Source organism: Plasmodium chabaudi (assembly GCF_900002335.3).
Source record: "Plasmodium chabaudi chabaudi strain AS genome assembly, chromosome: 10".
In the NCBI taxonomy this organism is placed as follows: domain Eukaryota; phylum Apicomplexa; class Aconoidasida; order Haemosporida; family Plasmodiidae; genus Plasmodium; species Plasmodium chabaudi.
Window position 1 is genome coordinate 735,866 of NC_030110.2, and position 18,661 is coordinate 754,526.

An 18,661-nucleotide genomic window follows, 5' to 3' on the forward strand; every position below is an offset into this window, starting at 1 on the left:
CATTTTTAAAATGTGCTTGAAATGGTGATAATGCTGAATGCTTCACTATTTCATTTTAACTATATTTTTATTTTTAAAATATAATATCAATTTCATCTTAAATAATTCCTTTTTATTACAAACATCACCATAGTATTTGCTAGTATTATTATTTTATATATTTTTTCCCATTCGTGAAACTGTATTTTTCTATAGTATGCGTGCAATATAAAAAATTTTATATGCATATATAATATGATATATATTATATACCATTTACTGCATATTATAATTTTTACATAAAATTTAACAATAATAATTATTATTTACAATACAATAACTATTTTTTTAATATAAAAAATATTATATATTATTTACCCTTAGTAGAAATAAACAAAACATTATAAACTTTTAAAATTACAAACAAATACATAATTAACAAAAAGAAAACAAAATATATTTTCAGGGGAAAAGCCATTCATCAGTGTATTTCAAAAAGTTACAAGATAAAAATAATTTTTTTTTTTTTTATTCAAAATATATTAAGTTTTTGGAACAATTTTTTACCTTGTTTATTATTACATAAAGTCACAGATAATAAAATATATATTCTTCTTTTAAAAGAATAAAACACACAAAACATATTATGCACACCCCTAATCAAAGGAATACATTTAATATATAAAAACTTAAGACATGTAAATATGTCGTATCCATATAATACAGAATTTTTTGTTCGTTACCCAAAATTTAAAGAGAGAGATGAAAAAGATAGAACTACCGACCCTAGAATAGAGTTAGAAAAAAAATGTGAAGTAAAATGTGTACGCCCAGTGAATGAATATAAAAATTGCGTAACCAGAGTGAAGGCTAGAACTGACAATAAAGGAAATTGCCTAGGCCAGTATGAAGAATTATATATTTGTATTGACCATTGCGTGGCGAAGGACTTGTTTAATTACCTAGCATAGGATTGGCTTAGCACATACATACTATATACGTGTATGTATGTGCGCATATGCCTAATTGTTCCATTCCTAAAAAATCGTATAATAAAATGCTTATAGTTCCATTTTATATTTAACTTTTTTTTTACAAAAGCTTTATGATTTTATATTTTTATATCGATTTCTATATATTTTTTTTAAACAAATGAAAATAGTTGCAATAGTTAAAAAATTATGTATCCACTACTTGTGGTAATATATACACGAAAAATGTCACATACAAATCCATGCAATCTAACATGGATATATGCATAGACACATATGCATATTTACGAGTAGCAGATAAGTGTGTATATCGAAAAAAAAATATATACTTGTTACAATAAATTCGAAAGAAATAATAAAAAAAATATAATAAGTGAAAACATACAAATATATAGCATACTATGCACATAATAATGATAAATTATTTTCATCAATAAAATTCGGAGGACTCGTTAAATGAGTATAAAGGGTATATCGGAATTGGTTGAAAAAATGAATGAAAAAGTAAGGTAGTTCATATTTACACTCTTCTACATTCCTGAATTGCCAAATGAATAATCACAAGAAAATTCATAAAATAGGTGACATTTTTATAAACGAAACTGTTGAACTCAGTTCGCTTATAGCAGAATACATACGGGCTGGTTTGTCGTAATTTTGATCGTCAAAATTATAATTGACATAATCAATAACGCATTCAATATTTTGTTCTTTATTATTTGCAGATAACAAAAGAGATAACTTATCACTGTTAATCATGTTATTTTTATCATCTATTTGAGATGATAATGATTCATTTTTTTTATTTTTTGAAGATGCATCACCATTTTGATTTAAATTATTATTATTTATATCTCCATTGTTGTTATTATTATTACCTTCACCACTAGTATTAACATTAGTGTTCATATTTTTTTTTGAAACTCTTCCTTTTAAGCGCCTATGAATACGTCTTGATGCAATGGATCTATTTATCCTATGAATTCTAGAATTTATATTATTATTTTTTTCTAAAATATTATTTTTATCACCTTCATTTATATATACTTTTTTTAAAAAATCATAAAAATATTTTTCATATTTTGGTTTAATGACTACTTCTTTTTCTTCTGATTCAAATATTATATCTATTAATTTAAAAACAGTTCTTTCATTTAATTTACTACTAAACCGTTTCAACAACCAAACTGCTTTATTAAATAATAGTTCACATTTTTCAAATAATGTAACTAATTTTTTGTTAAACATGATTTTATATCTTTTTTTATAAATCCTTTTAATATCTGATGAAAAGTTTGTATCACTATATGGCATTTTTTTTTTCTTTTTCTCAGGTTCAGTATAATAATTTTTAAAGTAATTTTCTTCTTTATTAATATTAAGATTATTTTTACTATTTTCGTTTTGTTCATTGTAAACTGCATCCATATATACACTGTTACTTCTTTCTGACTCGTTCATGTTCTCATACTTATCAGGGCTATTACTTTCATCCAAATCATTTACACCAAGCTTGTATGTACTTTCAGACATTTCTGATCCTTCGAGACCATGCCTCATAGGACAAACCAACGTGTTACTATTATTGTTAGCATTACTGTTGAACTGGATAATTTTATTCGGGTAATTTGAAGAACCATTTTTATAGCTTTTCACAAAAGAAGAGTGATCAAAACTGTAGTAATTCAATTTTTTGTTTAACATAAATGATTTGTTACTTTCATCTATAAGCCGTTTTAAAAATTTATGTGTATTTTTCTTTTTATGCATCCTTTTTATAATATTAAACATTTTTGTAAGTACATCCTGAATTTTTTTAATATAAATAAATTTGGAATTCATAATAGTATTAATATAAGAAATAAAAAAAGCTTTGTATGTACATTCTAATAAGTCTAATATACTCAAATTTAATAAGTTATCTAAATTTAATTCTCCAACAAAGAATGTATTAAAAGGGCATTTAATATCTTTTATATAATTATAATTTTCTTTTACATAATCAAACATTACCTTTAAATAATCATTCTCTTTATAATATTTCATTTTAATTTCTTTATATATATTTTTTATATAATTTGTATCAATATTAATAAAGTAACTATTTTTAATAGACTTATAACAATGCTTTAACACATTCTGTGATGAATATATAGTTTTTCCTATATTTAATTTATACCATTTTATGAAATCTTCAAAAGTTACAAGATCAATATTTTCATCACAATGTTTTAATATATCATACATCAATGTTATCATATCATCTTGACTATTTACTTTTTTTGTTATAGCGTTATTTTTAGTTATAAATAATTCTATATTATTTAAAGGATAAGGAAAAAAATTTGATATTATGGTATTTTCCATAAAACATATTCGATTATTTTTATTAAAACTTTCTAACATTAATGGCTTACGTATTTCATTTACATGTTTTATATTTCTTATATTTTTATTTTTAACATCAAAAATAGTTGCTTTACTTCTACCCCATCCACCTCTAAAATTATCATTTTTTTCAAATTGTTTATTTATATCATTTCCTATATCTTGTTTTTTTTTTTCATCCCCTATATCAATACCATCAACACTTTTTGTAAATGACTCGGTACTTTCTTTTATACTCAAGAAACTTTCATTATTATAATTTATATCATCATTAGATGATGATACAGGATTGACATTTTTATTTCCACATGTAGTAGAAATTTGAGTTTGAGAACAAGTGTTAGATGCATCAGGTCCAATAGCTAGCGATTCTGTAGATGCCGCATTTTCTGGTAAATTCACATTTTCAGTTGAAATTTTCATTTCACAGGAATAAAATATATTTTCTTCTGAATTACCCATTTTAGTAAAATGAGATGTTATATTACTAACTTCATTTATATAATAGCTTGAGCACGCATCTGAATCTGCTTCGTTTTTTTTTTCATTTTGAATTTGATCTGGATTTTCTTTTTGTATATCAATATGATTAGTAATAGGGCAAACATTTAATTCTTTTTTTTTGATAATTCTTTTTCTCATCTCATTAATTTTACACTGTTGTATTGATATATTTAAAGCTTTTATACATTGTGATAATATTGAACAAGAATAAGAATAAATATTTAAAGGCCCATATGATAAATATAAATAATCATTATATATATATTCATTATTTTCATATTTATTTCTTATATTATCAAAAAATTGATTCCAAATATAATAAAATGTTTTTATATTACTTGAATGACTAATTAAATAAAAAAATAATATTGATATTTTTTCTTCATGATGACATAAAAAATATTTATCTTTAATTAATATAAAATCTTTAATAAGTTTTTGAATTTTTGCATTTTCAATTCTTTTCTTCTTTATTTTTTCATTCATCTTTTTAAAATTTATATATCTTATCTGATTTCTTATTTTTTTATTATACCAAGAATTTTGTCGTTTTACAAATATATCATTTTTTCCTAACACATAATATATTTCTCCAGATTTATTAGGACAACCATTAGATTCATTTTTCTTTTCATTACCCATTTTATCTGTTTCCATTTCACCATTAGGTTCACAATTATTATTTTTTTCTTTATTATTTTTATTACTAGCTACATCAACTGATCCTACATTCGTAATATTTCCCCCACCAGTTCCATTTGATATAACATCCTTTGTAAGAGCAATTCCATTTTGTATTTTTTTTCCAAGAAATGAATTATTTATATCATTCATACTTGTATATAAAAGTCTATATCGTTTCACAGATTTTACATTATTCTTTTTTTCATCTTCATTATTGCTACTATTGTTTTGACTACAATTTCCACTATCATTATAATATTCACTACTACTATCGTTGTAGTAATTATTTTTACTGTACTTACATGAAGTGTTATTCCATTGGTATATTTGCTTTTTATTATTGCTAAACATATTGTTAATAATTTTATCGAGGTAATATCTTGTTGGCTCATCATCAATATTAAAGCAACTAAAAAAAGGTATCTCACTGTCTTTTAACCATTCCATATTTTTTAATAACATAAATTTAACTACATAATTATGAATAGATGAAAAATCAGTATTTTTCATTTTTTCATTATCATTATTTTCGTTATTATTATGCTCACTGTTATTATTATTATTGTTCTTACTACTATTATTATTTTGTTCAGATTTTTGTCTTTTTAATCCTAATAATTCATTATAATATAATCTTAAAATATTTTTTAATAAATAACTATTTTTACCTTTAAATTTATCGCTAGTAAGAAATCTTATTTTCCAAACGCTATTTATTTTATTATTTGTTTTATTTTTTCCAATTTCTGTTCTTTCATTTCTATCATCCTCATAAATGTTCATAATTTTATTTTCCATGTTACTAATAAAATTTAAAATGGAAATACTTATATATGGATTATTTTCATATCTTGGAAAATTTTTATGGATTGTTAACAGATTACACAACTTATTAATATCATCAAAGGTATGTGATTTGGGGTTTTTTTTTTCATTAACTTTTTTTTTATCGTTTGGATTATTCATTAAATCATAGTTAGGTTCTAAAGACGATGAATAAAATGCCAAGGATGTATCAAAGAAAGAATTCACATGTTCATCTTCATTATCTAAAGAACAGAAATGATCAATATTGCTAATCCACCCTATATCATTAATTTCTGTATCGCCTGATAATATATTTGTTATTTTAAATTTTTTAAAACTCTCTTCACAATAATTAGGTTTATATAAAATATTGTTTTTAATATTATATAAATAATTTTGTGTACTATCTTTTTTATATTCATAAGGGTTATTATTATTTAAGTGCTTATTTTGTGGTTTCGCTTTTCTTTTAAAATAACACATCGATATTTTTTTACCGTAATAATCATTTTTAATATAATGATATATATTATTTAAATACACATATGGATAACTGTTTTTGTCATATTTATTTATTCTATATTGATTTCTTAATAAATATATTTTATTTTTTTTTGGATTTTTTATTTGTTTTTTTTTAATACTATCTTTTAATAATTTATATTTTACATTTTTTAAATTTATAGATCTTGATATATATGTATAATATGGCTGACTAATGTAGTATATATATTTTAAATAAACATTAATATTATGTATATTTTTTCCTCTTATATTTGATAAATAAATAAATAAACAAAATAATGATACTAAATGATCCAAACTAAACCCTTTAAAATAATTATAAAACTTAAATGAATGATAGTTTACTTCACATCCTGTCCCTTTATATATCGAAATATAATTTTTATCACTTTCATTCTTACATAATCTTTTAAGCATTTCATCATTAAATTTGTTATTGCTAGACGAGTTGCAATATATAATTATGTCATCATTTCCTTTTTTATGAATAGGAATATATGGATCCATACATTTATAATATGTATAATCACTAATAAAAAAATGACCTTGATATATATAATTATTTTTATCTACCACAACAAAAGTGGGAAGATATAGATTTACTTCACTAAGAGCTTGTTCTAAACTGTTTAATATCAAATTGCTAATTGAGAAATTCTCTATACTCATATATTGTTCATCATCTACATTATTCTTTTCTATTATTTCAATCTTTACATATTCATTCACTGTCAAGGAGAAAAAATAATAAAATATCGATGAAGTAGGTAGCAATAAAGGGTTGTGCATACATAAAATTGTCGTAACACATTAATAGCATTGTACAAGCATTGCATGAAGTGCACGCACATATATTTACATAAGGTTGAACAAAAGGAATGTAAAAACTTACGAAAAAAAAATCGCTCGATGGGAAAAGCTCGAGAAGGGAAAATGGTTACATCAGAACAACTTACATTACCATGTAAGCAATAAAAGGAATTTACAATCGACACGTTTTTATTATAATTATATGAGTTATCAGTAAAGGGTATAATATTTTGACATTTATTTTTGGGATAATATATATAACTTAATTTTATTGTATATTCTTTTTTACTATATTTTTTTATAAAATTACATGTATCATCTACATTCATAATTAAAACAAGAGGAGTCAATGGCTTTTTTCTTTCTTCAATATTTATAAACACATATTTTTCTTCATATTTCTTTTTTGTTTCTAATATATTTAACTTCCTTAAACTTACTAACAGATCTTTTGTAAATATTTCAAAGTCACTGAGTCTCGTAAAATCCGTATAATCATCTGTATAGAGGGCTTCAAGTTCATTCCTTTTTAAGTAATTCATTATTTTTGTATTACCTTCACCTTTTTTCTATCTGTTATTTTTTGTTATGCTTGTGCAGGGATTTCTTTATATTATGCCTGTGCAGGTGCTTCTTTGTAATATGCTTGCACATATGCTCCCCTATAATTATAAAACCCATTCAAAAATTGAACAAATTATATTTACTATTATTATTTAATCGTTAATTCATTTTAATATACTCGTTTTGAAAAGCGTATTTATGGCTGTTTTCATTTTTCATAAAATATAACAATACAATAAAAATATTTAACTATAAACATAAATCGGCTGAAAATAAATTAGTTAAAAAATAAACCTAAATAGATAATAGCTATAGGTACATATACATTTATATTATAGAATTTTTTTTATAATTTTATTTATTTATATATTCATATTTTACAAATAAGTGCGTAGTATTCTTATCATCATTTTTATTTAAATTTAAACGGGTAAAAAAATATAGTATATACATGTTATTACCTATTGAAAACATGATTTGTATTGACCAAAGGATATAACATATACAATTAATTATATTTTATTTTTTTACTAATATTATACTATATATATAAAATAAAAAATTTAATATAATTTTTTTTTATTCAACTATTTATTAGACTATATTTATTTTTTATAAAAACTTGTATAGAAGATGATAAGCTTAACCAAGGTGAAACCACATACGTATACATACATTTTTTTTATTTGAAAATATCTTAAATACATTTTAATAAATCATGGTTTATATTTGAAAAAATAATTAAAAAATTGTTAAAAACAAATCAATAAAATGTTGTGAAAAATAATGGAAAAAATTGCTGATATAATTTGATATAGTATAATAAAATAGCATATACATACACCTACTATATAGATAATAATATATACACAATTGAATGTATATATATTACATCATAATTATATGCATATTGTAATTTAAAAAAATAATTTTCAATAGTTTCTTCATACATTTAGTTATGTTAAAATATGTCATTACAATTTCTATATTATATATATCTCCGGAAATAAGTGAATATATCAAATTAAGTCTTGTCCTTAAATAATTTGTATAATACTGGGTAGAATAGTATACTATGTTTATGAATTATATGAGCATGTATATAAATGTTCGATATATAGATCTATAAGAATGTAGCAGCTGCATTTAGGGCATATATATTTTTTATTCTCTAACATGTTTTGCATAAAAATAGCTTTTATATAATTATCATTTTCCAACACACCGGTGTAATTTTCTAAAAAAAAATTTATTAATGATTTATCCAAACTCATTTTTTGATATGCTACGATAAAAAAGGAATCCAACCTTCCATATGTACAATGGTTAATCTAAATTTTTCAAATTTTAAAACGGTTTAAAAATAAGCCTTAAAAATAAGCCTTAAAAATACGCCTTAAAAATAGACCTTAAAAATATGGTGTATTGGCATTATCAGGAGAGTAAACAAAATAAGACACTTACATATATCACATTTCATAAAGCTGATTATTTTGTGTAAAAAATTTTTTTAAATATATTAATTATAATATTTCAGACAAAAAAGTTAGTAAAATAAATATATCATATATTTTTTTATATTTATAATTAACAGAACTCGAATTAAATTTTTATAAAATAATTTGTTCTCAACCTTTGCCATAAAATATTTATGAATATACATACATATATTAATTCAATATATTTTGTCCTGACTTTTTTTTTTCTCTACATGTACATGCTTGTATTTTCAACACATAAAAATGTTTGACATTTATGTGGTACTACATGCTGAACGAGTTTATTTTATATAAGTTGCAAACAAAAAAATAGTTAAATTAATTTTAAAATATTTATTCTCAATAACAACTAGGTTTTACAATAAAATAAATTTATTATTCATTTCTTTTGGGGAATGTGTAGGCTTATTTCTTGGTGATGGAATGCTTATGCTTACTGTTATTTATTTTTGTTTGCAAATAAACAGTTCCATATTCTCACACAGGCTCTATTTCATTATTTTATAATTTTCCAATTAAAAAAAAAATAAGTCTTATTCAATTATGAAATAGTTTAAAATGTGTAAATATTTGTCATATATATGCTATGCATATTCATCATCCATTTTGTGTTTCCCTTGAATATAAAATTATAAGCAAATAATCAATGGCCTTATACTATTTCTTTGTTTCCCATTTTTGATCATAAATTAAATGAATAAACGAACTTATTTTGTTGTATTAATTTTTAAAACTGCTAGGCAAATTATATACTACAAACACATTGATACATAAATCTATTATAAACAAAACACGTTGCAAATTATCAAAAAAAATAAAAACATTAAAAATTATAATTTTATTTAACAATTTTATAAAATAAATATTCGTTTTTGTTTCAATAATGTTTTCATTTTATTTTTTTTATTCAAATATTGTCCTATCGTTTCTTTGTTTATGTATATAATATATGCACATAATGTATAGGGAAATGTTATCCCTGTGCCTTAAGAATGTAAACAAAAAAAAATTTTATAAAAAAATAAAAAAACGTAATAAATAATAAGTTAAAATAATAATAAAACAAATAGAAAAATAGTATAACTCGTGATAATAATAAAAATCAAATAATAATAATAATTCAAATAGTAACAAAATCGTAAGCCAATAAATAAAAATAATTGTAAAATATGGATTACCATTTTGATTATTAAATTTTTATAAAATCCACAAGCCAATATAAAACATTTTTATCACATAAATGAAAATTTTTACAATTTTTTACAATCTTTTATCAAAGTTCATAATAATTTATATATATATTTTTTTCATTATCCAATAAATACAATAAGATGCACACTTATATATATATATATATGAAATATTATAGACCGATATGTGTTTAAACAGAACTATACATTGTTTTGTTGTAATACTATAACATTAAAAACTTTTTTATAATTAAATAATATTCCATCCTATGCCCTACTGTTTCATTATATGTCCCTCTACATATTTTCTTTATCATAAACTCGGGGATAAATAATTTCAGCCTTTCGTTACCCCCTATTCTGATATCTTGTGTTTCAAGAGATTTATACAAATTTTGTTTTATTCATTTTTACATTACTAAACTAGCCATAAAAAATGGAAAATAATCCGAATGTTTCAGAAGTTAGTGGGGAAGATGACGGAAAGCTGAGGTTTTTGATAGAAGGGAAAATTATGGAAACACAATATCCAGTTGATTTTATTAAACCTCTAAAAGGTGATATAAAAGCATTAGATTTTTTATTATTTGATATGTTAAAAAATAATTTACCTCCAAATTTGTATGAAATATTATGTACAATTCATGATTTATCCGAAAAATATAGTGAAAATCCAACGGATGAAAATTTTGAATTATTAAAAAATTGTGTATATAATTTAAAAGATGAATACCTAGGAACAATTGTTAATGCCTTTGGTCATATGTGTGTATTATCCAATTTTGCTGAATGGGCTCATAGAGGAAGAAGAAGAAAAGCATTTGAAAAAGCTTTTATTCCGAATGATAAAATATATGGTGCTGTTTATGAAACATTAAGAGGAACATTAAATATATTAATAAACAATGGAATAAATATAAATGATATATATGAAGAATTATGCAACCAAACAATCGAGTTTGTTTTAACTACACATCCAACACAAGCAATCAGAACATCACTCTTAAAAAATTATATACAATTAGGGGAATTATTATTAAAACTTGATAATACAAATAAAGAATTATATAAAAAAAAATTATTATGTAATAATTTAAAAGCTTATTTATTATCTTCATGGAAAACAGATGTAATAAGAAGAATAAAACCAACACCTATCGATGAAGCAATAGCTTTACTCGACATTGTTGAAAATTGTATTTTTTACAGAATTCCTAATATTATTAGATATATAGATAATGTTTTATTAGAATATAATATGCCACCTGTTAAATTAAAATCAAAAATATGTTTATTTTCATCATGGGCAGGTGGTGATAGAGATGGTAATCCATTTGTTCTACCAGAAACAACACAATATGTTTGCTACATGAATAAGATAAGAGGGTGTGAATTATTTATTCCTATGATTGAAAAGCTAATCAGAAATTTAACAATACATCAATGTACTGTCCATTTTAAAAATTATGTTAAAAATCTAGAACATAATATATCTGATATTATATTTGATAAAGATCAATATTGCTTAGGAAAAAAATTCCAATGGTTTTCTCCCTTTTCAAAGTATAACAAAAAAGAAATATATCGAAGGGTACTTCTAATTGTCTTAACTAAATTAAAAAGTGTCGTATATGTATATAAAGCATTAATATCTGGAGAACCAGTAGATCCTGATTTTGAAAATCTAATGTTTAAAAGTACAGAAGAATTTGAAGAAATCTTATTGGAATGTTATAAAAGTCTTATCGAATCTGGAAATGCATTAATTGCAGAAGGCTATTTAAAAGATGTTATAAGAAATGTCAATATATTTGGATTACATCTTATGAAACTAGATATTAGACAAGAATCAGAAAAACATACACAAGCAATGAATTATATATGTCAAAAATTAAATATAAAAAAATATGAATTATTAAATGAAGAAGAAAGAATAGCATTCTTAACAGATATACTTGAATCAAATAGACCTATAATACCAAATAATATAGAACAAGAACCAGATGTACCATCTGATTTTTTAAATATTATTAATACTTTTGATATGTGCTCAAGATTAGAAGAAAGTGCATTAGGAGCATATGTCATTTCAATGTGCCAAAATGCATCTGATATTTTATTAGTCGAAGTATTTCAAGAAAGTTTTAAAAAAAGCCTACATAGAAAAACACAACGAGTTGTACCATTACTAGAAACTATACAATCATTACAAATGTCATCTACTATTTTAGAAAACTTAATAAAAAATCCATGGTATAAAAATCATTTAAAAAATAATTTTGATAATATCCAAGAAATAATGATTGGATATTCGGATTCAGGAAAAGATGGTGGAAGATTAACATCTGCATGGGAATTATTTAAAGCACAGGAAAAGCTAGTACAAGTCGGAGCAAAATATTCAGTAGATGTTCGCTTTTTTCATGGACGTGGTGGTAGTGTTAGTAGAGGTGGTGGACCCCAACATTTAGCTATCTTATCTCAACCAATTAATACAATTAAAAATTATATAAGAGTAACTATACAAGGAGAAGTTATCACACAAGATTTTGGTTTGAAAGGTATGGCATTAAGATCTATTGAAACTTATATCAGTGCACTTTTAAAATGTTCTTTATTAAAAAATAGAGTTTCAATAAAAAAAGAATGGAGAGATCTTATGGATGATATTAGTGAACTAACTACTAAAGAGTATAGAAAAATTGTTTATGAAAATCCTGATTTTGTTAAATATTTTCGATATGCAACTCCTGAAATAGAAATCGGAAAATTAAATCTAGGATCAAGACCATCAAAAAGAAAAAAAGGAAATGTAGAATCATTAAGAGCTATTCCTTGGGTTTTCTCATGGACTCAAAATAGAATGCATCTATCTGTTTGGTTAGGAATTGAAGAAGTATATGAATACATTATGAATAATAATAAATTAGAAATTTTACAAGATATGTATAAAAATTGGCCGTTTTGTACAAGCTTTTTTAATCTAATCAGTATGGTTATGGCTAAAGCTAGTATACAAATAGCAGAAGAATATGATATATTAGTTCCAAATAATTTAAAATATATAGGAGTAGAATTACGTGAAAAATTAAAAAAATCAATGAAATTAACTTTACTAGTCACAAATGAACATAACTTTTGTGATAATGATCAGATAACAAAAAGATCAATTGAAGCTCGAACTAAATGGGTTACTGTTTGTAATCTAATTCAGATCCAAGCTCTTAAACGGTTAAGAAATAAAGAGACTAACACACATCTTGATCCGAAAAACGTTAATTTCTCTCAAGATGATAATAATATGACATTAAAAGTATCTAAAGAAAAATCATTTTTAAATAATACCTCGATAAATGATGAAGAAATAAATAAAGAGAATACTATCACAAATAGTGACACAAAAAAATATGATACTGAATATATTTTTTTAACAAAATCAGCTTCATATGATAAGAATGAACATGAACATTCAAAAAATAATTCTTATACAAGTAGTATCCTTATTGATTCCCATTTAAGTAGAAAAAAAAATAAATTAATAAAAAATCCAAAATTCGAACCTCTTTTAAATTATTCTCCATCTCCATATTTATATAGTGATTTTGAAAATTATGGACTTTCTGATGATTATATGGGATTAGAATTTAGATATGATAAACGAATATCAAAAAATGATTATTCTACTTATGATGAAATGTCAAAAACTTACATAGATTATATTTCTATTAATGATGCTTTGATTGTATCTATAAAGGCAATTGCAGCTGGTATGCAAAATACCGGATAAGCCATATTTTTATCTTTTAACACTTATGTTTACATACTATATATGTCCCTACACCTTTTTCATGTTGGAATACTCTGATATTATTCCAACTTATTCGTGCATACACATTTATACACTACTACACCTGCATATTTTTGCTTTATTTTTTGTTGCACTTCGTTTTATATTTACTAAATATATACCTACATATATATATACGAAATTTATAACTATACCATTTCACAAAATTAATAAAATTTGATAAATGGGCATACGAAATGTATGAACAAATCCCTTGTCATCAAGCTCGCCTGTATAGAGAAATATATCATTTCTCTCACCAATATGACAAAATATTAAAAAAAAGTAAACAAATAAATAAAGAAAAAATAAAATAAAAATAATAAATAAATATACTTAACTAAAAACATATTTAACGATTTTAGAAAAAAAGAAAATGAGGGTCTCTTAGGTTATTTCTCTCTGTCGACACAGTTATAACGCATGCTTGTTAATTTTTTTTTTGATGAAAAATTCGAATATGTTCATATTAAGAAGCTAGTTATTATTATTTTATTTTTATTTCATTTTTATTTTTATGTTTTGTACCCTTCGTAACTCTTTGATTGGTTTCTTAAAATGAAAACACTAAATGGTGACCTATGGATAATGGGAAAAATAAATTCAACGAGCGGCTCTTGAATGAGTTCGAAAATCTTAAGGGTTATGACACAATTCGCGATGTTTTGTCACATCGCCTAAAAAATAAACAACCAAACAAATACAAAGAAGGAAAAATAAACACAAATAAATATCTACAAAAACTAATTGAATCGAAATATGTAAATAAAATTTTCTGTGAATTATTTCTTAACAAAAAATGCGCAAAAAAATTTGCAAATAATAGCAACATATTTTCTCCATATTCTGTGAAAAAAATTATTCAAATCAAAAAGGAAAAAAATGAAAAAGTAGAAATAGATCTAAAGAATGAAAGTGAAAAACCAAATGACCCAGTTATACTCCACCATGATATAAAAACAGAGACGACATACTTTTATACTAGCGAAGGAAATAATTTTTATATTTTTTTCAAAATTAATCATTATATAAATAAGGAGCTATTTTATACCAACACAAATAAGTATATACCATCTATTTTTATATTTCTTTATGATATTAATAATTTTAATAAAATAGAAGATAATACTGTTCCCATTCAAATTTATAATAATGGCAAAAATGTGTCTTCTATGAATTATCAATTGCTTGTAACCAAATGTTATGAAACATACAATCATTATAAAAAAGAAATTAATGATTTTTTAAAAAATTCTAGTAACATACTTAAAAAAAATATAAAAAAAAAAAGAGGAACACCAATAAATAATACAAATGTGGAAGAAGAAAAACAGAAAAATCAAAATTACATAAAAAAAAATATTACTGATGAACAACCAAATAAAATATGTACAGACAGGCTGTTTATAAAAGAAGATAAAAAAAATAAAAAAAAAAATACACACACACAATCTCAACCAATAACAAAAAAAATTGTCGATCAGTATGTTTTACTAACTAATCATGAAGATCATAATGAAATATCGTATTTTGATTTTATCAACATATTTGAAAATACTTTCTATAAATATAGTATAATCGATTGTAATTTTGAACATAATTTAGAGAAATTAAATTGGCTTGATAAAAAATGGAATGATAAAAGTTATGATGAAAAAATAGACATTTATTTTAACTTCAAAGAGAAACATAAAAGTGATAAAACAAATAAATTGAGCGATACAAATATTTTTTGTGATGATTTAAAAAATGATAAAACACAGTTACACAAATATCAAAGGGATGTCTCTATTCCCAATGAAAGGAATACCATTATAGGAAATGATCATGACATAAAATCAGGAGTCCACATTTTAATGAAAGAAAACAAAATATTTAATTGGTGGCATAAATCATATTTTATATTTAGTTTAACGAAAAATAACAACAATTTCAATCAAATTTGTGCAATAAAAAATTTTAAGAGAGTTATTCATTTATTGAAAAAAAACAAAAATGAAATAATAAACAATCCCATATATGTATATAGTAGCAGATCTAAAGGTGGAAATGAATTTTATATAACATATAATAATGTCAATAAATGCTTTTCTATTTTTATGCCCCCATTTTTAATATATTTTAATAAAGATAAATGGGCACTTTTTAATTTGAATGAATATAATTCCCAGGATCAAAGAAAAGAAAATCCACGTCTCTTGTTAAACATTTTAGTTGAACTATTTCTTTCTATTCGTATGATATATTTAAAAAAAAAAATTATAAGAAAACTTAAAGCATACCTTTTGGAAAGGACATTAAAGGGCTACGCGCGATGTAAAATGAATAGTGTGAAAAATAAAAGTTCCAATTGTAGAAAGGCTAGTAGCAAATTAAATGAAAAGAACAACATAACCTATGAATACACATTTTACTCAGTGATCGACAATCTTTTTTTAGCACAAGGTGATAATTATATTGGGAATAATAGATTATTCAAAAAGATTAAAAAAGTTTTATTAAAATGCACTAATTTCAATAAATATGCTTTCTTTAAATTTTCAAAAACAAAGGTGGAACATATTTGTGCTTGCACTCATGATTTGATGTCTTGGGCCAATAAATTTGAACATGAAATATTTAAAAGTGGAACGAAAGAACATGTATATATACATTTTGTGCAAAAAAAAACTAATATATTTCCGAATTGCATTAATGAGGGTTGTGATAAAAGTAATGCTATTATTAAAAGGGAAAATACTTTCTATAAAATATGTTCATTCAAAATAACATCATATAAGGATAAAATATTACAAATAAGTAAAAACATATGCATGCATTTATTTCACCTTTTTAAATCATTAGAAAAATCACTAAATTGGGATACAATATATATACTAAAACATGCACAATTTATTTTATTGCGGTTTCCATATATATGTTATGCCATATGTTGTGGTAAAAGGAATGCTCAAAATTTAAAAAGGGTACTCCGCAGAACATATATACACTATAGAAGTATGTGCTTTTGTAAAAAATATTTGAAAAGGACACATAAAAATATCTTACATTTAATAAAAAAGAAAAAAAAAAAAGTATTATGGAATACCTTTCTGAACAAGAAAGATATTTTTTTGTTTTGGTACTTATTAAAAATACAAAAGTTATTATTATATTTTTATTTATGTATGATCACAAATTATTGCGCAAAAAAAAGTTTACGTTGTTGTTGTTACTGTTCAGTTAAACAGAAAAAAGACATATTCCCCATAAGAGAAAACGACCCCAAACAAGTTTCATATACATATAACATACTGCATAAAACCTTTATCGATTTAATTAAAGAAATTAAAAGCGAAAAACAAAAAAAAAAAATATTTTTACATTTTAGAAAAAATGCAAATATTAGCTGTTTATGTAAGGTAAAAAGCAGTACATTTTATGAACAGTCAGAAAAATCTAGCTATTTTGATTGTTGCAAAAAAACTAAAAAAAAAAAAATAGCTTTTACACTAAAAAGTGTACATATGAATGAGTACTTTTTAAAAAATAAAAAAAATGTGCAAGTTATACAAAATGGTAATAATAACCAAAAGGAAGAAATAGTTAAGGATGCCAACCAAATACAAAACAGCGTACTACAATGTGAATATTCCATAGAAGAAAAAACCTGTTTAAAACAAGAAAGTTATTGCAACTTTTTCAAGTTGAAGAATATGAAAAGATTGATCATAAATTATGGGAATTGCTTAACTACAAAAACTAATGAAGAATTTAATAGATCAAAAAAAAAGAAAAAGCGCATTTTTTTAAACGCAAACAAAGTAAAACATGAGCTAGTAAAAATAGCGCACCTTTTCCAATGTGAAGCGAAAGATGTTATTAACTTTATTAATATGATATACAAAGGAACAAGTCAAACAACAGTTGAAATATATACTGAGAAAAATACCAATGATGATAAAAATAAAGAAAGAAAAAAAATGAAAGACGATCTACAAGAAGTTAGTCAGACAATTACTCTTTTACTGTCTAAAGAAATGCAAGTTAATAAAAATTTGGCTGTTTATAATATATTACCAATAATTTTAAAAGAAAAAAAATCATATATAAACAAAAATGAAAAAATAAATTATAAAATAATAAGAGAATTTTTTTATTCATCAGAATATTCACTTAATAAAATATCCAATAATAGCAATATACATAAGTATCATATTAAATTAAATTATTTAGCCTTTTTTATAAATGGACATATGACATATTCGGTTGATATTTTTTGCAACAACTATGAAAAGTTAAATATATCAAAAGATAAAATATATTTTTTAAACATAAATAAAAATTATTTAATTAAAAACTTATTCATTGAAACAACTTTGTATTTTATAGAGTATGTTTTTTCACAAATAGCTGAAATTGCTACATTTGTTAAAAGCAACAAATACAACAAGACAAAGAGAAATAGAAATATATTTAATATATATAAAATATTATGTTATGAAATGAATGAAAATGAATATAAACTAAAAAAAAAAATTAAAATAAAAAAAAGCGGGAAGTATGTTCTTAAAATATTTATATTTCCAAAGAAAAACATCCTTTTTTTATATTCTTACGAGAATAAGATTAACGAAAACATTGGTAGAATATGTAACCCAATTGTAGTTAAATTTTTCAAACAAGATATATACTATGAGACATTTTTAGAAAGCTCATATATTAGGAGCATACGATAATTAATATGCTAGGAATATATATAGGGCGCGCTACTATTTAAAATAAAAACTTTCCCCTTGGAAAGTTATTATAGATTTGTTTTTGTTTTTTTTGTGTTATCTATTATATTTATTTATTTACTTACGTATTTACTTACTATTTATTTACTTTTTA

General features: G+C 22.9%; 4 protein-coding genes across 4 annotated transcripts; 3 read left to right on the forward strand and 1 right to left on the reverse strand.

The window, feature by feature from the left end:
- Positions 1 to 683: 683 nt before the first annotated feature.
- On the forward strand, positions 684 to 950 carry PCHAS_1018500 (cytochrome b-c1 complex subunit 6, putative; the record flags this gene model as incomplete). The annotated part of the gene is made up of 1 exon (XM_738180.1): positions 684 to 950. One exon carries the CDS (start codon positions 684 to 686, stop codon positions 948 to 950), a length of 267 nt encoding a protein of 88 aa, XP_743273.1.
- Positions 951 to 1,541: 591 nt separating this feature from the next.
- On the reverse strand, positions 1,542 to 7,231 carry PCHAS_1018600 (conserved Plasmodium protein, unknown function; the record flags this gene model as incomplete). Its single annotated transcript, XM_735959.2, has 2 exons — positions 1,542 to 6,607; positions 6,772 to 7,231. The coding sequence occupies 2 exons, from the start codon at positions 7,229 to 7,231 to the stop codon at positions 1,542 to 1,544; spliced, it is 5,526 nt and encodes a 1,841-aa protein (XP_741052.2).
- Positions 7,232 to 10,378: 3,147 nt separating this feature from the next.
- On the forward strand, positions 10,379 to 13,729 carry PCHAS_1018700 (phosphoenolpyruvate carboxylase, putative; the record flags this gene model as incomplete). Its single annotated transcript, XM_016798351.1, has 1 exon — positions 10,379 to 13,729. The coding sequence occupies one exon, from the start codon at positions 10,379 to 10,381 to the stop codon at positions 13,727 to 13,729; it is 3,351 nt and encodes a 1,116-aa protein (XP_016655572.1).
- Positions 13,730 to 14,370: 641 nt separating this feature from the next.
- On the forward strand, positions 14,371 to 18,507 carry PCHAS_1018800 (conserved Plasmodium protein, unknown function; the record flags this gene model as incomplete). Its single annotated transcript, XM_740844.2, has 1 exon — positions 14,371 to 18,507. One exon carries the CDS (start codon positions 14,371 to 14,373, stop codon positions 18,505 to 18,507), a length of 4,137 nt encoding a protein of 1,378 aa, XP_745937.2.
- Positions 18,508 to 18,661: the final 154 nt, after the last annotated feature.